The following is a 22,312-nucleotide window of genomic DNA, read 5'->3' on the forward strand; positions in this document are numbered from 1 at the left end:
GCAAGCAAGAAAGCGAGTGAATAACTCGTGACCACGGCTGTACACTGACAGAGCTCCATTTAAGTCAATGAAGCTACACTGATTTACTCCCCCTGGAGCTCTTGCCCATTCACTCCAATGGAGCAACACCAATGTGCACCACAGGGAGATCTGGCCCTCTTCATTGAATGAGATGAGTACACACTTAGTGGCAGGGATGAATTTGGTCCATTGCCCTTAAACAGAAATGGCTACAGCTACCCGTGGACAGGCTGGCCCATATGTCTTGGCTTCATTCAGAATGTCTGAGACATGATCGCTTGCCCCTAGTTTGTGTGTTGTTTTTTTCATTCCACCACCTGTCTTTGCCCAAATCCCACAGGCTTTCATAGCCATTTGCTGATTGATCTGAACAGCAGGAGACTGGAGTCTGATAGGACTTCTCTCTCCTCCAGCCTCACCTTCCCCATCTCCTGCCTGCTCACCCTAGGGGCTCGCCCCATGGCCACTAGCTCACAAACCTGCAGCAAGCTGGCTCTCTGTGAATCCTATTGAAAGAATTGCAGAGGAGAAACCTCAGGGCAACAACACGGAAAAGCAAAGCTGGAGGAGACAAGGGCAGTGCTAGGACACACCCCCTCTCGTTGGCTTTAGGTGGTTATTTCATACATTGGCTTAGTGCAAGAGATCTTGTCTCTCTAGTGGCCAGCCCCAGTCACGAACAACCAACTCATGGCTCGCAGCTCAAACGAGTTACTGCTTTAAGGCAAGGGGTCTGGGCTTGTGATTTCAGGGCTGAAATTCACGCTTTAGATCCCCACTGGTAACTGTGACATGTGTGTGTCAGGACGCCATTTTACAGAGCACACACCATATGTGCAAGGTCTCATCAAACAGACCATGATGCTCTTTTGTTTCTGAATGTGGCCAGTAGAGGTACCGAACAACTACGCATGTGACCCTGGTCTATGAGAAGTTTGGACCAGTAACCGGCTACATGTCACCATACTGTCTGAATGCTTGATGCACCTGGGCTGGGAAATTCGGATCCAACAGACAATGGATGAAAGCACCTGAATGTGGCCTAGCAGAGACATGATCATTACTATTGTTGCAATTCCAGAAGGGTTGCTTTTGTTGCAATTCTAATGGCCTGTAACCCACCTCGACCCCACCGTGCATGTCAGTAAAAAGCAAACAAACCCAACACTGGTAAATCAAGTCGTTCTGATGGCTCCTGGTTTATTGCTATATTTTCCCCCGCAGGAGACAAGAGAAATCATTGTGAGACACAAAAATTTCAGCATCTTTACAGCTATGAAGATACAGAATCCACTTGGTGAAAAAACAAAAAAGCCGGCAGCAGTCAATGATTTATGGGAACCATAAAACACAACCTCCATGGGCTTGATATAAAAATAGCTTTGTTAAATTCTAGAAAACCCTCATCAAAAGTGATGACTAACCATTTTCTCTTGCCACTCCCCTGCCCCAAAGATTTGCCACCTGTACTGTTCTCCCTCACCCAGGACTCCTCCTCTTGCTCTCTGACCAGCTTGCTAGAGTCCTCTGCGATCATAGAGAACAGCGACAAACAGGCTGGACAATGTCCCTGACGGTTGAGTGGTTTTGTTTCGTTGGGTTTTTTTGGAGCGGGGAGAACAGGTCACCAGCCCACTTTAGATTCCAGAGTTGTAGAAATGAGGGTGTCAGAGGCGAGAGAAGCCCATTTCATGGCCTGCAGGGGGACAGATCATCTTGTGTATCAGGAACAGAGTCTCAACTGGGTTTTGCTGTCCCAGAAACAGAACCAAGGGCAGATTCTCTCCCCATTGAAAGACGCTGGTGGGAAAGTGAAGATCAGGACCTTGTCGTCAGCACTGAAAAATGCCACCTGCCCCTCGTCACAGTCCAGACAAACCCGGATCCTGCTGGGGACCTGGCCCAGGGACACTGTGGTCTCAGGGGAGGTGCGAGCCTTGTATTGATCCCCCTGCAGCCACTGCACAGCCCAGACCCCCTCCTCAGGGTTAAAACTGAACCACCCCTTCCTCCTCACAGACTCTCTGGCCACCCCCACAGCCCAGCATCGCCCATCCCCCACCTCCACCTCCCAGCAATGTCTCCCCGAGGTGAACCCCTCACAGGCCAGCACGCAGCGATTCCAGTCAAATCTCTCAGGGTTGTCGGGGAGTCGCTGCCGTGTCTCCCCGCATCTCACACTTTTCCGATCTGTGGACAGGACAAGTTGGGGATGAGCCGTGTCTGGATCCAGAGTCACTGGGGGGAGAGAGAATCAGAGCGTGAGGGGCAGAGCTCAACCCTGGGGGAGGATGGGACCATTTCTCACACTCCCCAGCAGCCCCGTCCTGGCTGGGACCCTCCCTGATTTCCTGCCTCTCTGTCCCGGGTCTCAGGGAGCTGCCTCTGTGCTGGGGCTGAGCAGGGATTTCACCGCGGCTCCCACCTCCCAGGGCCAGTTATAGCTGCAGACTTGGGGGAGGGATAGCTCAGTGGTTTGAGCATTGGCCTGCTAAACCCAGGGTTGTGAGTTCAAGCCTTAAGGGGGTTATTTAGGGATCTGGGGCAGAAATTGGGGATTGGCCCTGCAGGGGGTTAGACTAGATGACCTCCTGAGGTCCCTTCCAACCCTGATATTCTATGATCTCGATCTTCTACCCTGCTCCCCATGCTGTGGCTCCCCACTCCCAGCCGCAGGGACTGGGCAGGGCAGGCAGCAGAGCCTGGGATGGGACCGAAGAGGCATCAGCCTCAGCCGCCTCTTGGGGAGACACCCCCAGTCAGAGGGAATCAAGGAGCCAGCAGAGAGGGGAGCGCAAACCCCAGTGCAGCTGGGGACAAGGGAAGGAGGCAGTAGCCCTGGGTGGAAGGAGGCAGGAGGGAGTTGGTGGGTATGCCAGAGCAGGTCCCCTAGCCCATGGGGAATGGGAGAGGAGGAGGCAGTGTCCACGGAAGACCTCACAAAGACAGAGAGGATGGAGGGGCCTAGTTGGCAACCCAAGAGCCCAGGGGAAAGGGAGAGGTGGGACCCACAGGGAGAGACAGCGAAGGGGGCCATGTCCTATGGACACTCCGAGAGAGGGTCAGACCAGGCCCCCACCCCCACTCAGCATAACAGAGGAGACAGTGCCCTCATTCAGTCAGTACACTTCACAACAATTAAGGGGTTAATAATATATTGGAGTGCTCAAGGCCAGCCCCCTCCCCTGCAATGCTCACTCTCTATGGATGGGGGACTCTCTTTTGTTCGATCTCAGAAGCTTGTTCCTCAAATGAATCCAGTGCCACAAACACAAACTGTCTTTTTCTCTCAATCCATCTAAAACCCGACTCATAACACTACCCCCCCCCTTTTGCCAGAGATCCACTTACTTGCTGTCTGCAGTTTAAACACCAGAGCATCTTGGGAGGAGAGGGAGAGAAAGAGATTTCATGGTATCAAAATTATGTTTCATGCAGGATTTCTACAATTAATCAGAATAACTGTGCTTTAGTTCTGAGCCACGAACAGAAGGGAAAAGGCAGGGAGACCCAGAGAGAGAGATAAAGAGAGAGACATAGCGTAAAATTCGCCCATATGGACATGGGCCACTCTCAAGCTTATGGACCCTTTCTGCACTAATAACATGGTTATAAACATAGCTTATGTGGCATTCAGTGTACCTCGTCTTTCTACAAGAGAAAATTCATAGACAGCTCAGACTGGAATGAAACAGACTTAGGAAGAGAAGATGGAGCCCTTTGTATTAGCACAGAGTTTCATTCAACCAAGTACTTTGCAGTCCTCAAGAATTAGGGCAAACAAAGTGACAACGAATCACATTCAGACTACTGTTGTTCCTCCATAAATATCGTATATCTAGGGAAAAAATGTCTTCATAAATTCAAAACTTTGTTTATACTTCTTCCATGTTCTAAATTGAATTTTACATTCACAGCTAATTGGACACAGCCCGTTTCCTCCAACCTTCACAGAGACCAGTCTCCATTTTCCTTTTTCAATCCCTGCTCACTACCTTGGAATTTCTTCAGAGTCTCCTTTACCCCAATGTTTTCTGGGGTAAAATCACCAAGTCTCTTTGCCAGATCAGGAGAAATCTCCACTGGCTGCTGGAACTTCCCCTGCTCGCACCTGGAGAGAAACAGAATTCTCTAATTAACTGATTGTAAATCACGATTTTATCCGCATCTCACATGAATTTCATGCCAGCGAAAGCTGCTGGACTGCAGGGCCTGGAGGCTGGACTGTTCTATGTATCCCGGCCTCAGAGCAGGTACCGCTCAGGCAATGGCAGCACAAGCTTCACCCACAGCGGCCCAGTTTGTTTCTAGCATGACCCGGAGAGAAACGACATCGAGGGGAAGTGGAGCAGGGAGATGGGCCAACAAGCTGCATTGACTCTGCTAAGCTTTGTGGTGTGGACACCTGCTCAGTCAGAAATGGATGGAGACCATTAACCCCAAATCACCTCATGCAGGGTGCCAAACGGACATAAGCTGAACATATTAGAACACCGCTGCTCTGGAAGGGTCCATATTCCCGTTCCCTGGGACACAAGAGATTTCATGAATCTATTCGGGTCGATTAACTTGCCCTCATGCTTCATCATCTCAGCATCTCAAATAAAGAGCATCAACCCCAGGAGTAACGTCAGCAGAGGAGAGATTTGGATCTGAGGGGTGACCCTGCCCCACACAGCTGGCCATGGTGCCCTGAGGAGATGAGGGCGTCGCATGGCGCTCAAGCCCCTGCCCCACAGAGTGATGTGTCCCTGAGAGTGAGACAGAGCCACGTACCTGCTCAAGGTGCTTCTGATGTCCTGGGAGGGGAGGGGGGGGAGAGAGAGAACAAAGAGCTCAGTTACGAGTGATAACCAAGAGAAGGACGTCGGCCAATGGAAAAGAGGGTGGAGTGGGCCACACTGTGATCCTGGTTCAGGGGTCTTGGTGGTGTCATGGGGAGAGCGGCAGCTGGCCTGGGATGATTTCCAAAACAAAGTCCCCCTTTCTCTCCGTGAAATGGGGATCACATTGTTTAAATAATATTTCCCTGCCTCATGAGCGGTAGATGAAGTCATGTGTGTTATTAACAGGCTCCGCTCCCCCAGTGATGTGGGCCTTAAGTGGACCCAGACCACTATAAAAAAGACCATTAAAATCTAAACCCTACAAAGGGGCCCCTCTCCCGGGATCCCTCAATCCTAACAACACAAGACTGATGGCCCATCTGCCCCGTGTCCTGTTTTCTGACAGATGCTTCAGAGGGAATGAACAAAACAGAGCAAACTCAAGTGATCCATCCCCAGTCCCAGCATCTGGGAGTGAGAGCTTTGGGGCCACCCAGAGCCTGGGGTTGTGTCCCTGACCATCTTGGCTAACAGCCATTTATGGACCTGTCTTCCATGAACTGATCTAATTCTTTTTTTACTCCACTTATACTTTTGGCCTTCACACCATCCCAGGACAACGAGGTCCACAGGTTGACTGTGAGGTCTATGAAGAAGCACTTCCTTATGTGTGTTTTGAACCTGCTGCCTATTAAATTTCATTGGGTGACCCCTGGTTCTTGTGTAATGGGAAGAGGTAAAAAACATTCCCGTTCACTTTCTCCACACCGGAATGAGTTTATAGACCTCCACCATATCCCCTCTTAGTCACCTCTTTTCTAAGCCGAACAGTTCCAGTCTTTTTAATCTCTGCTCAGATGGAAGCTGTTCCAGACCCCTCATCAAATTACTAATAATATAAAAGAGAATAATAAAACAGATGCAAGTGGAAGTGATCGTAAACCAGCGAATTCACATTTTAACAGTAGTTCCTAACAATTAAATGAGGTACCATTAAAGAGAGAGCGAGAGAGAGGATTCCTATGTAAAAACTAGAAATAGTGAGTTCCACTGTAGTGTTAGGATCCTGCACTCCAAGCCACATGGGTCTCCCCATTCATCCATTTCCCAAATATCCCCAAGGCTCTGAGGTCTCACCTGCAGGAATTCACTCGCTGGCTGTTGGCACTTCCCCTCCATCTCGCTGATCAGCTCACTGAGACGGGAAATCTCCACGGAGAGTTTGGTGATATTTTCATCCTGCAGCTTCACAATCTCCTTCTCCAGCTCTCCCAGCCGGGCCAGCAAGAGTCGCTCTTCTTCCTCCAGAAACTGGTGCAGCTGCTTAAATTGAGACACAATTTTCTCTCTCTCAGCATCTGTCTTTCCCTGTAAAGAAGAGGCACAAACAGGGAAAAGGCACATCAAGGACACACCGAGAGGCAGGGGAGATTTCACAGAGCCCTGTGTCAGCAGGAGGGGGAATTTCTAAATATTCAGCACCTCAAAAGCAGACAGAAACTTTCCCCATGTGACCAGAGACATTTTCCTAGAAAGTCCCACCTCGCCCTAAATTCCCTTCCCATCTCACATGGCTTGTTTCTCTTGTGATCAGTGACCTGTGACAATCTCAGTCCTTCAAACAGTAGAAAGGGCAGGATTCAGAGGTACGTGAGCAGAGACTTCCTGAGAGAGACTGAACGGGGTAAAGAAAACACAAAATAAGAAAACAAACTAAAACTCCTAAGTTTCACTTAGGAAGCTCCAGATATTCACATTACTCGGAGGGATGCTCAGCCACACCTCGGAAGAGACTAACTGTATTAGTGCAGAAATCAGGATCTCTAGTGCAGCCCCAGCCCATAAATGTATACCATGAAATCAAGAATGAAGCAAAGACAAACACAGCTCTGAAATCAAGGGAATGCAGAGATAAGGTCACGCCTCCCATGCACACTGCCACCCAACCTTAACTCTGTCCCATTTCTGCAGCTGCTGGCTACCACTCCGCACCCTGGCTTGAGGTGCACCTGTCTCCTGGAGCATGCTCACATCACTTTCCCATGTGGATATCCAAGATGTATGAGTATTTACAGAGCCTGAAAGAACCTCTTATAACTTCTAAGATGCTGCTTCCCTGGTGTGGCCCTGGAGCCGGTCGCCAGCCAAGGTGAAATCCATTCAGACCCAGCTCAGTTTGGGGCTGATCGGTGCTATGATCTGAGCCATAGGTGGGCACAGAAAAGTTATGAGAATGGGAAACAAATTGAATGTCAGGTTATTTTTGCCTGAGCCCTTCACCTCTGCAGCCCCTTGGCCACTTGACTCCTGATTCAGTCCAATAACTCTGTCTCAGGCCTGGATGGGGCACCGTGATTTTCCAAGACAAGGTCAGGATGCAGGTGGGTTTTAGAGCACTGTGAAAACATCAGTGCTTAGCATGAGAGCTTGGCTGTCGCTCAGCTATTGACTCTCTAGTGCTCATCTATGAGAGAGAGACGAGGGGTTGAGGTGATCTCTTTGATTGGAGCATCTTCCGTCAGAGAGAGAGAGAAGCTTTCGAGCCACCCAGAGCTCTCCAGCGCAGACCTCAAGAACAGCTTTGGGTAGTGTGCAAGCTTGTCTCTCTCACCAACACAAGTTGGTGCAAAGATCTAACCTCCCCCTCTTGTCTCTCCAATATCCCGGGACCGACATGGCTACAACTGCACTGCACAGGGTGAAAAAGACAGTGTTTTGCAGACACAGACAAAGATCAAGCCTGAGGCCGAGCCCAGCAGGCCTCTCTGACATCTGGGGATGGACCATTAACACAGCCTTGGCACTACCAGAACTGAAGGGAGGAGGTCGGGCCATGACCCCACATCCCGTCCATCCCGGGCAGAGGGGAGCACAGGCTGCACCTGCTGCTGGATTCGATCAGCGTCTGCCCTGTCCCAGGGCTGCCCATTGCTCCTGGGGAATCTGCCCCAGAGCCAGGCAAGGAGTCCCAGTCCCACCCCAGCCCACAGAGGGGAATAGAGCCCTGGTCTACATTGAGGGGGGCGGGGGTATCGATCTAAGTTACGCAACTTCAGCTACGTGAATAATGTAGCTGAAGTTGACGTACTTAGATCGACTTTCACCGCGGTGAGTCGTCTGCTGCCGCTCCCCCATCGACTCCGCCGGCGCCTCTCCTGGCGCTGGACTACAGGAGAGCGCTCGGGGGTCAATTTATCGCGTCTAGACTAGGGAGTAGCGAATCCAGAGGGTGTGAAGACGGACCCAGAGACAGACATGCAGAATCCCAAACCAGCAGCACAGGGACCCAGAGAGACACACAAATGTCCCACACTGCCCTTCATCCCCAGGGCCCTGCTGGGTAACACCACTGGGCACCTACCAGGTACTCAGAGCTTCTCTTCTCTCCAGTCAGTTTCCATCCCAGGAGCTTTTCTCTCTCTTCCTTCAGAGCCTGCAGTCGGGTCTGGAACTGTTCCTGGGCAAAGAGAAATGCGGGGGGCAGAGGGAGTCATTTTTTTTCTTTTGGAGCTTGAGGAGCAATTTTCTTTTGAAATTTCACTTCCCCCCACCCCGTATCCCCCGGCAATAACACCGGTGCATGGATGTAGCTTTCCAGTTTACTTAACCCAGCAGCAGACCGGGAGGGCACCCACAGGGCAATGCACAGGCCAGGCCAGGGACGCTGCAGGAACTGGGAGCAAGCAGCAGAAGAGAACTAGTTCACTCTGACACCTGGGGGCTAGGAGCACAAACTGGATCCAGGCAGCCAGTGCACAAACTCTAGTGCAGAGGTGGGCCAACTACAGCCTGCAGGCCACATCTGGCCCACAGGACCCTCCTGCCCGGCCCTTGAGCTCCTGGCCCAGGAGGCTAGTCCCCGGCCCCTCCCCCGCAGCCTCAGCTCACTGAGCAGCCAGTGCAAGGCTCTGGGCGGTGGGGCTGCGCGCTCTTGCCAGGCAGCGCAGCTGCAGGGCCACGGCCTGACCCGGGGCTCTGTGCTGCGCGGTGGCGTGGCTGGCTCCAGCCGGGCACCCCGGCTGCCTGTCTTGGTGCTCTCGGCGGTGCGGCTGTTGCGTTGCCAGCCACCGGGGCTCCAGGCAGCGCGGTAAGGGGGAAGAGGGAGTGGGCTAGAGGGCAGGGGAGTTCGAGGTGGTGGTCAGGGGACGGGGCTGTGGATAGGGGTCAGGGCGGTCAGAGGGCGGGGAATAGGGGGGGTTGAATGGGGGCAGGGATCCCCGGGGGGGGGCAGTCAGGAAGGAGAGGGAGGGTTCGATGGGGCGGCGGGGGGCACTCAGGGGACTGTGAGGGGTGGATGGGGCAGGGGTCCTGGGGGGGTTCATCAGGGGGCAAGGGCCAGGCCATGCCTGGCTGTTTGGGGAAGCACAGCCTCCCCTAACCGGCCAGCCATACAATTTTGGAAACACGATGTGGCCCTCAGGCCAAAAAGTTTGCCGGCCCCTGTAGCACTGGCCTCTCAGTGTGTTCAGTGAAGATCTCTTTCCTACAACTCTGCTCTCAGATTGCTGATCCTAGTAAAACAGATGGTGCCAGGTTTGCTCCAAAAATTCCTCATCTGTGCTCCAGTCAGGAGCTTTGACTGCACCCCTGCCTCACCTCGCCTCCACCAGCATCTTTTGGGGACCAAGAAGCAAGTTATTTCTCTGGTGGTTTGAAATGAATGAAGCAGAGCGTGGGCGGATAAATTCCCGCAGTCTGACTGAATCTTTCCAAAGATCGCAGGATTTAAGAACGGTGGGGGCTGGCAGTGCTGGTTCCGGTGTGTCCCGCTCAGCAGGAACGTGTGTTGGAACAGAAATATTCGCCGAGGAAAAGGGCATCACAAGATAATGAATATTTTTCCCCACCCACTCCTGGAAATTGGTCCTCAAGTCAGAGCAGAGATCCATGTGTAAGGTTCAAAATCTTTATCACAACACTGTAGTTAGCAAAAAAACATCCTTTATGACAGCAGGAAATGACACTAGAGGTCAGGTGACACGAGAAGGAAACCCAAACATTGGAAAGCCTGGGGACCCCCAGGTATGGCCGCAGGCTACGTGACCTCTGCATGAGCAGCTCTACTCGGGGCCTGGAAATATATCTGAAAAACCCCATAGGTACAAACACTGACGCCGGGCGGAGATTTCCTACCTTGTACTCCTGGGCAGCCTCCTCTATGGGAACCCCCGTGTGAGATCTGTGAGCCTTGGATTTATCACACACCAGGCAGACGGGGGTTTCATCCTCCTGGCAGAAGAGTTTCAGGGCCTCCTGGTGCCTCTCACACACTCGCTCCCCTCCTGAGCCTTTGGCTGCCTGGAAACTCAGCCCTCTGGCTATTTCGATAACTCTCGCCAGTTCCCTGCTGGGCCTGAAGTTTCTCTGCTGGGCGGTTTCTCTGCACTGGGGGCAGGAGAAGTTGGGCTCCGACTCCCCCCAGCACTGGCTGATGCAGTTTCTGCAGAAGTTGTGCCCGCAGTGGATAGACACCGGCTCTTGGAAATACTCCAGGCAGATGGGACAAGAAAGTTCATCCCGGAGACTTTCTGCCTTGCTCTCTCCAGCCATGGCTCCCGGCTGGAAGGGGAACACAAAGCTCGTTTGAATTTCCAGCGTCTGGGACAGGAATTGGGTGTTTCCCTTCCTGGCTCTGTCTCATTGGCGGAGCTAGAATCAGCTGGGGCTGTGAGTTCTCCCCGCCCCTGGGGGCTCTGATGAGAAACCTGACCCTCTCTCTGCTGGGAAGAGTGCTCATCTCAAAAATAAGAGCATCTACAAGCAAGCAAGCAAGCAAGCAAGCGAGTGAATAACTCGTGACCACGGCTGTACACTGACAGAGCTCCATTTAAGTCAATGAAGCTACACTGATTTACTCCCCCTGGAGCTCTTGCCCATTCACTCCAATGGAGCAACACCGATGTGCACCACAGGGAGATCTGGCCCTCTTCATTGAATGAGATGAGTACACACTTAGTGGCAGGGATGAATTTGGTCCATTGCCCTTAAACAGAAATGGCTACAGCTACCCGTGGACAGGCTGGCCCATATGTCTTGGCTTCATTCAGAATGTCTGAGACATGATCGCTTGCCCCTAGTTTGTGTGTTGTTTTTTTCATTCCACCACCTGTCTTTGCCCAAATCCCACAGGCTTTCATAGCCATTTGCTGATTGATCTGAACAGCAGGAGACTGGAGTCTGATAGGACTTCTCTCTCCTCCAGCCTCACCTTCCCCATCTCCTGCCTGCTCATCCTAGGGGCTCGCCCCATGGCCACTAGCTCACAAACCTGCAGCAAGCTGGCTCTCTATGAATCCTATTGAAAGAATTGCAGAGGAGAAACCTCAGGGCAACAACACGGAAAAGCAAAGCTGGAGGAGACAAGGGCAGTGCTAGGACACACCCCCTCTCGTTGGCTTTAGGTGGTTATTTCATACATTGGCTTAGTGCAAGAGATCTTGTCCCTCTAGTGGCCAGCCCCAGTCACGAACAACCAACTCATGGCTCGCAGCTCAAACGAGTTACTGCTTTAAGGCAAGGGGTCTGGGCTTGTGATTTCAGGGCTGAAATTCACGCTTTAGATCCCCACTGGTAACTGTGACATGTGTGTGTCAGGACGCCATTTTATAGAGCACACACCATATGTGCAAGGTCTCATCAAACAGACCATGATGCTCTTTTGTTTCTGAATGTGGCCAGTAGAGGTACCGAACAACTACGCATGTGACCCTGGTCTATGGGAAGTTTGGACCAGTAACCGGCTACATGTCACTGTACTGTCTGAATGCTTGATGCACCTGGGCTGGGAAATTCGGATCCAACAGACAATGGATGAAAGCACCTGAATGTGGCCTAGCAGAGACATGATCATTACTATTGTTGCAATTCCAGAAGGGTTGCTTTTGTTGCAATTCTAATGGCCTGTAACCCACCTCGACCCCACCGTGCATGTCAGTAAAAAGCAAACAAACCCAACACTGGTAAATCAAGTCGTTCTGATGGCTCCTGGTTTATTGCTATATTTTCCCCCGCAGGAGACAAGAGAAATCATTGTGAGACACAAAAATTTCAGCATCTTTACAGCTATGAAGATACAGAATCCACTTGGTGAAAAAACAAAAAAGCCGGCAGCAGTCAATGATTTATGGGAACCATAAAACACAACCTCCATGGGCTTGATATAAAAATAGCTTTGTTAAATTCTAGAAAACCCTCATCAAAAGTGATGACTAACCATTTTCTCTTGCCACTCCCCTGCCCCAAAGATTTGCCACCTGTACTGTTCTCCCTCACCCAGGACTCCTCCTCTTGCTCTCTGACCAGCTTGCTAGAGTCCTCTGCGATCATAGAGAACAGCGACAAACAGGCTGGACAATGTCCCTGACGGTTGAGTGGTTTTGTTTCGTTGGGTTTTTTTGGAGCGGGGAGAACAGGTCACCAGCCCACTTTAGATTCCAGAGTTGTAGAAATGAGGGTGTCAGAGGCGAGAGAAGCCCATTTCATGGCCTGCAGGGGGACAGATCATCTTGTGTATCAGGAACAGAGTCTCAACTGGGTTTTGCTGTCCCAGAAACAGAACCAAGGGCAGATTCTCTCCCCATTGAAAGACGCTGGTGGGAAAGTGAAGATCAGGACCTTGTCGTCAGCACTGAAAAATGCCACCTGCCCCTCGTCACAGTCCAGACAAACCCGGATCCTGCTGGGGACCTGGCCCAGGGACACTGTGGTCTCAGGGGAGGTGCAAGCCTTGTATTGATCCCCCTGCAGCCACTGCACAGCCCAGACCCCCTCCTCAGGGTTAAAACTGAACCACCCCTTCCTCCTCACAGACTCTCTGGCCACCCCCACAGCCCAGCATCGCCCATCCCCCACCTCCACCTCCCAGCAATGTCTCCCCGAGGTGAACCCCTCACAGGCCAGCACGCAGCGATTCCAGTCAAATCTCTCAGGGTTGTCGGGGAGTCGCTGCCGTGTCTCCCCGCATCTCACACTTTTCCGATCTGTGGACAGGACAAGTTGGGGATGAGCCGTGTCTGGATCCAGAGTCACTGGGGGGAGAGAGAATCAGAGCGTGAGGGGCAGAGCTCAACCCTGGGGGAGGATGGGACCATTTCTCACACTCCCCAGCAGCCCCGTCCTGGCTGGGACCCTCCCTGATTTCCTGCCTCTCTGTCCCGGGTCTCAGGGAGCTGCCTCTGTGCTGGGGCTGAGCAGGGATTTCACCGCGGCTCCCACCTCCCAGGGCCAGTTATAGCTGCAGACTTGGGGGAGGGATAGCTCAGTGGTTTGAGCATTGGCCTGCTAAACCCAGGGTTGTGAGTTCAAGCCTTAAGGGGGTTATTTAGGGATCTGGGGCAGAAATTGGGGATTGGCCCTGCAGGGGGTTAGACTAGATGACCTCCTGAGGTCCCTTCCAACCCTGATATTCTATGATCTCGATCTTCTACCCTGCTCCCCATGCTGTGGCTCCCCACTCCCAGCCGCAGGGACTGGGCAGGGCAGGCAGCAGAGCCTGGGATGGGACCGAAGAGGCATCAGCCTCAGCCGCCTCTTGGGGAGACACCCCCAGTCAGAGGGAATCAAGGAGCCAGCAGAGAGGGGAGCGCAAACCCCAGTGCAGCTGGGGACAAGGGAAGGAGGCAGTAGCCCTGGGTGGAAGGAGGCAGGAGGGAGTTGGTGGGTATGCCAGAGCAGGTCCCCTAGCCCATGGGGAATGGGAGAGGAGGAGGCAGTGTCCACGGAAGACCTCACAAAGACAGAGAGGATGGAGGGGCCTAGTTGGCAACCCAAGAGCCCAGGGGAAAGGGAGAGGTGGGACCCACAGGGAGAGACAGCGAAGGGGGCCATGTCCTATGGACACTCCGAGAGAGGGTCAGACCAGGCCCCCACCCCCACTCAGCATAACAGAGGAGACAGTGCCCTCATTCAGTCAGTACACTTCACAACAATTAAGGGGTTAATAATATATTGGAGTGCTCAAGGCCAGCCCCCTCCCCTGCAATGCTCACTCTCTATGGATGGGGGACTCTCTTTTGTTCGATCTCAGAAGCTTGTTCCTCAAATGAATCCAGTGCCACAAACACAAACTGTCTTTTTCTCTCAATCCATCTAAAACCCGACTCATAACACTACCCCCCCCCTTTTGCCAGAGATCCACTTACTTGCTGTCTGCAGTTTAAACACCAGAGCATCTTGGGAGGAGAGGGAGAGAAAGAGATTTCATGGTATCAAAATTATGTTTCATGCAGGATTTCTACAATTAATCAGAATAGCTGTGCTTTAGTTCTGAGCCACGAACAGAAGGGAAAAGGCAGGGAGACCCAGAGAGAGAGATAAAGAGAGAGACATAGTGTAAAATTCGCCCATATGGACATGGGCCACTCTCAAGCTTATGGTCCCTTTCTGCACTAATAACATGGTTATAAACATAGCTTATGTGGCATTCAGTGTACCTCGTCTTTCTACAAGAGAAAATTCATAGACAGCTCAGACTGGAATGAAACAGACTTAGGAAGAGAAGATGGAGCCCTTTGTATTAGCACAGAGTTTCATTCAACCAAGTACTTTGCAGTCCTCAAGAATTAGGGCAAACAAAGTGACAACGAATCACATTCAGACTACTGTTGTTCCTCCATAAATATCGTATATCTAGGGAAAAAATGTCTTCATAAATTCAAAACTTTGTTTAAGTTTCTTCCATGTTCTAAATTGAATTTTACATTCACAGCTAATTGGACACAGCCCGTTTCCTCCAACCTTCACAGAGACCAGTCTCCATTTTCCTTTTTCAATCCCTGCTCACTACCTTGGAATTTCTTCAGAGTCTCCTTTACCCCAATGTTTTCTGGGGTAAAATCACCAAGTCTCTTTGCCAGATCAGGAGAAATCTCCACTGGCTGCTGGAACTTCCCCTGCTCGCACCTGGAGAGAAACAGAATTCTCTAATTAACTGATTGTAAATCACGATTTTATCCGCATCTCAGATGAATTTCATGCCAGCGAAAGCTGCTGGACTGCAGGGCCTGGAGGCTGGACTGTTCTATGTATCCCGGCCTCAGAGCAGGTACCGCTCAGGCAATGGCAGCACAAGCTTCACCCACAGCGGCCCAGTTTGTTTCTAGCATGACCCGGAGAGAAACGACATCGAGGGGAAGTGGAGCAGGGAGATGGGCCAACAAGCTGCATTGACTCTGCTAAGCTTTGTGGTGTGGACACCTGCTCAGTCAGAAATGGATGGAGACCATTAACCCCAAATCACCTCATGCAGGGTGCCAAACGGACATAAGCTGAACATATTAGAACACCGCTGCTCTGGAAGGGTCCATATTCCCGTTCCCTGGGACACAAGAGATTTCATGAATCTATTCGGGTCTATTAACTTGCCCTCATGCTTCATCATCTCAGCATCTCAAATAAAGAGCATCAACCCCAGGAGTAACGTCAGCAGAGGAGAGATTTGGATCTGAGGGGTGACCCTGCCCCACACAGCTGGCCATGGTGCCCTGAGGAGATGAGGGCGTCGCATGGCGCTCAAGCCCCTGCCCCACAGAGTGATGTGTCCCTGAGAGTGAGACAGAGCCACGTACCTGCTCAAGGTGCTTCTGATGTCCTGGGAGGGGAGGGGGGGGAGAGAGAGAACAAAGAGCTCAGTTACGAGTGATAACCAAGAGAAGGACGTCGGCCAATGGAAAAGAGGGTGGAGTGGGCCACACTGTGATCCTGGTTCAGGGGTCTTGGTGGTGTCATGGGGAGAGCGGCAGCTGGCCTGGGATGATTTCCAAAACAAAGTCCCCCTTTCTCTCCGTGAAATGGGGATCACATTGTTTAAATAATATTTCCCTGCCTCATGAGCGGTAGATGAAGTCATGTGTGTTATTAACAGGCTCCGCTCCCCCAGTGATGTGGGCCTTAAGTGGACCCAGACCACTATAAAAAAGACCATTAAAATCTAAACCCTACAAAGGGGCCCCTCTCCCGGGATCCCTCAATCCTAACAACACAAGACTGATGGCCCATCTGCCCCGTGTCCTGTTTTCTGACAGATGCTTCAGAGGGAATGAACAAAACAGAGCAAACTCAAGTGATCCATCCCCAGTCCCAGCATCTGGGAGTGAGAGCTTTGGGGCCACCCAGAGCCTGGGGTTGTGTCCCTGACCATCTTGGCTAACAGCCATTTATGGACCTGTCTTCCATGAACTGATCTAATTCTTTTTTTACTCCACTTATACTTTTGGCCTTCACACCATCCCAGGACAACGAGGTCCACAGGTTGACTGTGAGGTCTATGAAGAAGCACTTCCTTATGTGTGTTTTGAACCTGCTGCCTATTAAATTTCATTGGGTGACCCCTGGTTCTTGTGTAATGGGAAGAGGTAAAAAACATTCCCGTTCACTTTCTCCACATCAGAATGAGTTTATAGACCTCCACCATATCCCCTCTTAGTCACCTCTTTTCTAAGCCGAACAGTTCCAGTCTTTTTAATCTCTGCTCAGATGGAAGCTGTTCCAGACCCCTCATCAAATTACTAATAATATAAAAGAGAATAATAAAACAGATGCAAGTGGAAGTGATCGTAAACCAGCGAATTCACATTTTAACAGTAGTTCCTAACAATTAAATGAGGTACCATTAAAGAGAGAGCGAGAGAGAGGATTCCTATGTAAAAACTAGAAATAGTGAGTTCCACTGTAGTGTTAGGATCCTGCACTCCAAGCCACATGGGTCTCCCCATTCATCCATTTCCCAAATATCCCCAAGGCTCTGAGGTCTCACCTGCAGGAATTCACTCGCTGGCTGTTGGCACTTCCCCTCCATCTCGCTGATCAGCTCACTGAGACGGGAAATCTCCACGGAGAGTTTGGTGATATTTTCATCCTGCAGCTTCACAATCTCCTTCTCCAGCTCTCCCAGCCGGGCCAGCAAGAGTCGCTCTTCTTCCTCCAGAAACTGGTGCAGCTGCTTAAATTGAGACACAATTTTCTCTCTCTCAGCATCTGTCTTTCCCTGTAAAGAAGAGGCACAAACAGGGAAAAGGCACATCAAGGACACACAGAGAGGCAGGGGAGATTTCACAGAGCCCTGTGTCAGCAGGAGGGGGAATTTCTAAATATTCAGCACCTCAAAAGCAGACAGAAACTTTCCCCATGTGACCAGAGACATTTTCCTAGAAAGTCCCACCTCGCCCTAAATTCCCTTCCCATCTCACATGGCTTGTTTCTCTTGTGATCAGTGACCTGTGACAATCTCAGTCCTTCAAACAGTAGAAAGGGCAGGATTCAGAGGTACGTGAGCAGAGACTTCCTGAGAGAGACTGAACGGGGTAAAGAAAACACAAAATAAGAAAACAAACTAAAACTCCTAAGTTTCACTTAGGAAGCTCCAGATATTCACATTACTCGGAGGGATGCTCAGCCACACCTCGGAAGAGACTAACTGTATTAGTGCAGAAATCAGGATCTCTAGTGCAGCCCCAGCCCATAAATTTATACCATGAAATCAAGAATGAAGCAAAGACAAACACAGCTCTGAAATCAAGGGAATGCAGAGATAAGGTCACGCCTCCCATGCACACTGCCACCCAACCTTAACTCTGTCCCATTTCTGCAGCTGCTGGCTACCACTCCGCACCCTGGCTTGAGGTGCACCTGTCTCCTGGAGCATGCTCACATCACTTTCCCATGTGGATATCCAAGATGTATGAGTATTTACAGAGCCTGAAAGAACCTCTTATAACTTCTAAGATGCTGCTTCCCTGGTGTGGCCCTGGAGCCGGTCGCCAGCCAAGGTGAAATCCATTCAGACCCAGCTCAGTTTGGGGCTGATCGGTGCTATGATCTGAGCCATAGGTGGGCACAGAAAAGTTATGAGAATGGGAAACAAATTGAATGTCAGGTTATTTTTGCCTGAGCCCTTCACCTCTGCAGCCCCTTGGCCACTTGACTCCTGATTCAGTCCAATAACTCTGTCTCAGGCCTGGATGGGGCACCGTGATTTTCCAAGACAAGGTCAGGATGCAGGTGGGTTTTAGAGCACTGTGAAAACATCAGTGCTTAGCATGAGAGCTTGGCTGTCGCTCAGCTATTGACTCTCTAGTGCTCATCTATGAGAGAGAGACGAGGGGTTGAGGTGATCTCTTTGATTGGAGCATCTTCCGTCAGAGAGAGAGAGAAGCTTTCGAGCCACCCAGAGCTCTCCAGCCCAGACCTCAAGAACAGCTTTGGGTAGTGTGCAAGCTTGTCTCTCTCACCAACACAAGTTGGTGCAAAGATCTAACCTCCCCCTCTTGTCTCTCCAATATCCCGGGACCGACATGGCTACAACTGCACTGCACAGGGTGAAAAAGACAGTGTTTTGCAGACACAGACAAAGATCAAGCCTGAGGCCGAGCCCAGCAGGCCTCTCTGACATCTGGGGATGGACCATTAACACAGCCTTGGCACTACCAGAACTGAAGGGAGGAGGTCGGGCCATGACCCCACATCCCGTCCATCCCGGGCAGAGGGGAGCACAGGCTGCACCTGCTGCTGGATTCGATCAGCGTCTGCCCTGTCCCAGGGCTGCCCATTGCTCCTGGGGAATCTGCCCCAGAGCCAGGCAAGGAGTCCCAGTCCCACCCCAGCCCACAGAGGGGAATAGAGCCCTGGTCTACATTGAGGGGGGCGGGGGTATCGATCTAAGTTACGCAACTTCAGCTACGTGAATAATGTAGCTGAAGTTGACGTACTTAGATCGACTTTCACCGCGGTGAGTCGTCTGCTGCCGCTCCCCCATCGACTCCGCCGGCGCCTCTCCTGGCGCTGGACTACAGGAGAGCGCTCGGGGGTCAATTTATCGCATCTAGACTAGGGAGTAGCGAATCCAGAGGGTGTGAAGACGGACCCAGAGACAGACATGCAGAATCCCAAACCAGCAGCACAGGGACCCAGAGAGACACACAAATGTCCCACACTGCCCTTCATCCCCAGGGCCCTGCTGGGTAACACCACTGGGCACCTACCAGGTACTCAGAGCTTCTCTTCTCTCCAGTCAGTTTCCATCCCAGGAGCTTTTCTCTCTCTTCCTTCAGAGCCTGCAGTCGGGTCTGGAACTGTTCCTGGGCAAAGAGAAATGCGGGGGGCAGAGGGAGTCATTTTTTTTCTTTTGGAGCTTGAGGAGCAATTTTCTTTTGAAATTTCACTTCCCCCCACCCCGTATCCCCCGGCAATAACACCGGTGCATGGATGTAGCTTTCCAGTTTACTTAACCCAGCAGCAGACCGGGAGGGCACCCACAGGGCAATGCACAGGCCAGGCCAGGGACGCTGCAGGAACTGGGAGCAAGCAGCAGAAGAGAACTAGTTCACTCTGACACCTGGGGGCTAGGAGCACAAACTGGATCCAGGCAGCCAGTGCACAAACTCTAGTGCAGAGGTGGGCCAACTACAGCCTGCAGGCCACATCTGGCCCACAGGACCCTCCTGCCCGGCCCTTGAGCTCCTGGCCCAGGAGGCTAGTCCCCGGCCCCTCCCCCGCAGCCTCAGCTCACTGAGCAGCCAGTGCAAGGCTCTGGGCGGTGGGGCTGCGCGCTCTTGCCAGGCAGCGCAGCTGCAGGGCCACGGCCTGACCCGGGGCTCTGTGCTGCGCGGTGGCGTGGCTGGCTCCAGCCGGGCACCCCGGCTGCCTGTCTTGGTGCTCTCGGCGGTGCGGCTGTTGCGTTGCCAGCCACCGGGGCTCCAGGCAGCGCGGTAAGGGGGAAGAGGGAGTGGGCTAGAGGGCAGGGGAGTTCGAGGTGGTGGTCAGGGGACGGGGCTGTGGATAGGGGTCAGGGCGGTCAGAGGGCGGGGAATAGGGGGGGTTGAATGGGGGCAGGGATCCCCGGGGGGGGGCAGTCAGGAAGGAGAGGGAGGGTTCGATGGGGCGGCGGGGGGCACTCAGGGGACTGTGAGGGGTGGATGGGGCAGGGGTCCTGGGGGGGTTCATCAGGGGGCAAGGGCCAGGCCATGCCTGGCTGTTTGGGGAAGCACAGCCTCCCCTAACCGGCCAGCCATACAATTTTGGAAACACGATGTGGCCCTCAGGCCAAAAAGTTTGCCGGCCCCTGTAGCACTGGCCTCTCAGTGTGTTCAGTGAAGATCTCTTTCCTACAACTCTGCTCTCAGATTGCTGATCCTAGTAAAACAGATGGTGCCAGGTTTGCTCCAAAAATTCCTCATCTGTGCTCCAGTCAGGAGCTTTGACTGCACCCCTGCCTCACCTCGCCTCCACCAGCATCTTTTGGGGACCAAGAAGCAAGTTATTTCTCTGGTGGTTTGAAATGAATGAAGCAGAGCGTGGGCGGATAAATTCCCGCAGTCTGACTGAATCTTTCCAAAGATCGCAGGATTTAAGAACGGTGGGGGCTGGCAGTGCTGGTTCCGGTGTGTCCCGCTCAGCAGGAACGTGTGTTGGAACAGAAATATTCGCCGAGGAAAAGGGCATCACAAGATAATGAATATTTTTCCCCACCCACTCCTGGAAATTGGTCCTCAAGTCAGAGCAGAGATCCATGTGTAAGGTTCAAAATCTTTATCACAACACTGTAGTTAGCAAAAAAACATCCTTTATGACAGCAGGAAATGACACTAGAGGTCAGGTGACACGAGAAGGAAACCCAAACATTGGAAAGCCTGGGGACCCCCAGGTATGGCCGCAGGCTACGTGACCTCTGCATGAGCAGCTCTACTCGGGGCCTGGAAATATATCTGAAAAACCCCATAGGTACAAACACTGACGCCGGGCGGAGATTTCCTACCTTGTACTCCTGGGCAGCCTCCTCTATGGGAACCCCCGTGTGAGATCTGTGAGCCTTGGATTTATCACACACCAGGCAGACGGGGGTTTCATCCTCCTGGCAGAAGAGTTTCAGGGCCTCCTGGTGCCTCTCACACACTCGCTCCCCTCCTGAGCCTTTGGCTGCCTGGAAACTCAGCCCTCTGGCTATTTCGATAACTCTCGCCAGTTCCCTGCTGGGCCTGAAGTTTCTCTGCTGGGCGGTTTCTCTGCACTGGGGGCAGGAGAAGTTGGGCTCCGACTCCCCCCAGCACTGGCTGATGCAGTTTCTGCAGAAGTTGTGCCCGCAGTGGATAGACACCGGCTCTTGGAAATACTCCAGGCAGATGGGACAAGAAAGTTCATCCCGGAGACTTTCTGCCTTGCTCTCTCCAGCCATGGCTCCCGGCTGGAAGGGGAACACAAAGCTCGTTTGAATTTCCAGCGTCTGGGACAGGAATTGGGTGTTTCCCTTCCTGGCTCTGTCTCATTGGCGGAGCTAGAATCAGCTGGGGCTGTGAGTTCTCCCCGCCCCTGGGGGCTCTGATGAGAAACCTGACCCTCTCTCTGCTGGGAAGAGTGCTCATCTCAAAAATAAGAGCATCTACAAGCAAGCAAGCAAGCAAGCAAGCGAGTGAATAACTCGTGACCACGGCTGTACACTGACAGAGCTCCATTTAAGTCAATGAAGCTACACTGATTTACTCCCCCTGGAGCTCTTGCCCATTCACTCCAATGGAGCAACACCGATGTGCACCACAGGGAGATCTGGCCCTCTTCATTGAATGAGATGAGTACACACTTAGTGGCAGGGATGAATTTGGTCCATTGCCCTTAAACAGAAATGGCTACAGCTACCCGTGGACAGGCTGGCCCATATGTCTTGGCTTCATTCAGAATGTCTGAGACATGATCGCTTGCCCCTAGTTTGTGTGTTGTTTTTTTCATTCCACCACCTGTCTTTGCCCAAATCCCACAGGCTTTCATAGCCATTTGCTGATTGATCTGAACAGCAGGAGACTGGAGTCTGATAGGACTTCTCTCTCCTCCAGCCTCACCTTCCCCATCTCCTGCCTGCTCATCCTAGGGGCTCGCCCCATGGCCACTAGCTCACAAACCTGCAGCAAGCTGGCTCTCTATGAATCCTATTGAAAGAATTGCAGAGGAGAAACCTCAGGGCAACAACACGGAAAAGCAAAGCTGGAGGAGACAAGGGCAGTGCTAGGACACACCCCCTCTCGTTGGCTTTAGGTGGTTATTTCATACATTGGCTTAGTGCAAGAGATCTTGTCCCTCTAGTGGCCAGCCCCAGTCACGAACAACCAACTCATGGCTCGCAGCTCAAACGAGTTACTGCTTTAAGGCAAGGGGTCTGGGCTTGTGATTTCAGGGCTGAAATTCACGCTTTAGATCCCCACTGGTAACTGTGACATGGGTGTGTCAGGACGCCATTTTATAGAGCACACACCATATGTGCAAGGTCTCATCAAACAGACCATGATGCTCTTTTGTTTCTGAATGTGGCCAGTAGAGGTACCGAACAACTACGCATGTGACCCTGGTCTATGAGAAGTTTGGACCAGTAACCGGCTACATGTCACTGTACTGTCTGAATGCTTGATGCACCTGGGCTGGGAAATTCGGATCCAACAGACAATGGATGAAAGCACCTGAATGTGGCCTAGCAGGGACATGATCAT

General features: G+C 52.1%; 2 protein-coding genes across 4 annotated transcripts; both read right to left on the minus strand.

The window, feature by feature from the left end:
* Positions 1–1,201: 1,201 nt before the first annotated feature.
* LOC142068341 (zinc finger protein RFP-like) lies at positions 1,202–10,530 on the minus strand. 2 transcript variants are annotated; one of them, XM_075119480.1, is made up of 7 exons: positions 9,981–10,530; positions 8,209–8,304; positions 5,985–6,170; positions 4,798–4,820; positions 4,017–4,132; positions 3,373–3,402; positions 1,202–2,259 (listed from the first exon to the last, which is right to left on the minus strand). In XM_075119480.1, exons 1-7 carry the CDS (start codon positions 10,395–10,397, stop codon positions 1,745–1,747), a joined length of 1,383 nt encoding a protein of 460 aa, XP_074975581.1. In that variant the 5' UTR covers positions 10,398–10,530; the 3' UTR covers positions 1,202–1,744. The 2 variants fall into 2 exon arrangements, with proteins under 2 accessions (XP_074975581.1, XP_048674465.2); XM_048818508.2 differs by having other exon boundaries at positions 5,985–6,215; positions 9,981–10,526.
* Positions 10,531–11,816: 1,286 nt separating this feature from the next.
* Positions 11,817–21,149, minus strand: LOC142069103 (zinc finger protein RFP-like). Of its 2 annotated transcripts, none has more exons than XM_075119482.1 (7): positions 20,596–21,149; positions 18,824–18,919; positions 16,600–16,785; positions 15,413–15,435; positions 14,632–14,747; positions 13,988–14,017; positions 11,817–12,874 (listed from the first exon to the last, which is right to left on the minus strand). In XM_075119482.1, the coding sequence occupies exons 1-7, from the start codon at positions 21,010–21,012 to the stop codon at positions 12,360–12,362; spliced, it is 1,383 nt and encodes a 460-aa protein (XP_074975583.1). In that variant the 5' UTR covers positions 21,013–21,149; the 3' UTR covers positions 11,817–12,359. The 2 variants fall into 2 exon arrangements, with proteins under 2 accessions (XP_074975583.1, XP_074975582.1); XM_075119481.1 differs by having other exon boundaries at positions 16,600–16,830; positions 20,596–21,145.
* Between the last annotated feature and the right edge of the window lie 1,163 nt (positions 21,150–22,312).

The sequence above is a fragment of the Caretta caretta genome, chromosome 14 (assembly GCF_965140235.1).
Source record: "Caretta caretta isolate rCarCar2 chromosome 14, rCarCar1.hap1, whole genome shotgun sequence".
Lineage (NCBI taxonomy): Eukaryota > Metazoa > Chordata > Testudines > Cheloniidae > Caretta > Caretta caretta.

Coding starts and splice junctions, on each gene's coding strand:
- LOC142068341 (XM_048818508.2), bottom strand. CDS start 10,397: ATGGCTGGAGAGAGCAAGGCAGAAAGTCTCCGGGATGAACTTTCTTGT. Junction 6,216..8,208: donor AGAGAAGCTCTGAGTACCTG/GTAGGTGCCCAG, acceptor TCTTCTTTACAG/GGAAAGACAGATGCTGAGAG. Junction 4,821..5,984: donor CAGCGAGTGAATTCCTGCAG/GTGAGACCTCAG, acceptor CTCCCCTCCCAG/GACATCAGAAGCACCTTGAG.
- LOC142069103 (XM_075119481.1), bottom strand. CDS start 21,012: ATGGCTGGAGAGAGCAAGGCAGAAAGTCTCCGGGATGAACTTTCTTGT. Junction 18,920..20,595: donor AGGCTGCCCAGGAGTACAAG/GTAGGAAATCTC, acceptor CTCTTTGCCCAG/GAACAGTTCCAGACCCGACT. Junction 14,018..14,631: donor GACTCTGAAGAAATTCCAAG/GTAGTGAGCAGG, acceptor TCTCCTCCCAAG/ATGCTCTGGTGTTTAAACTG.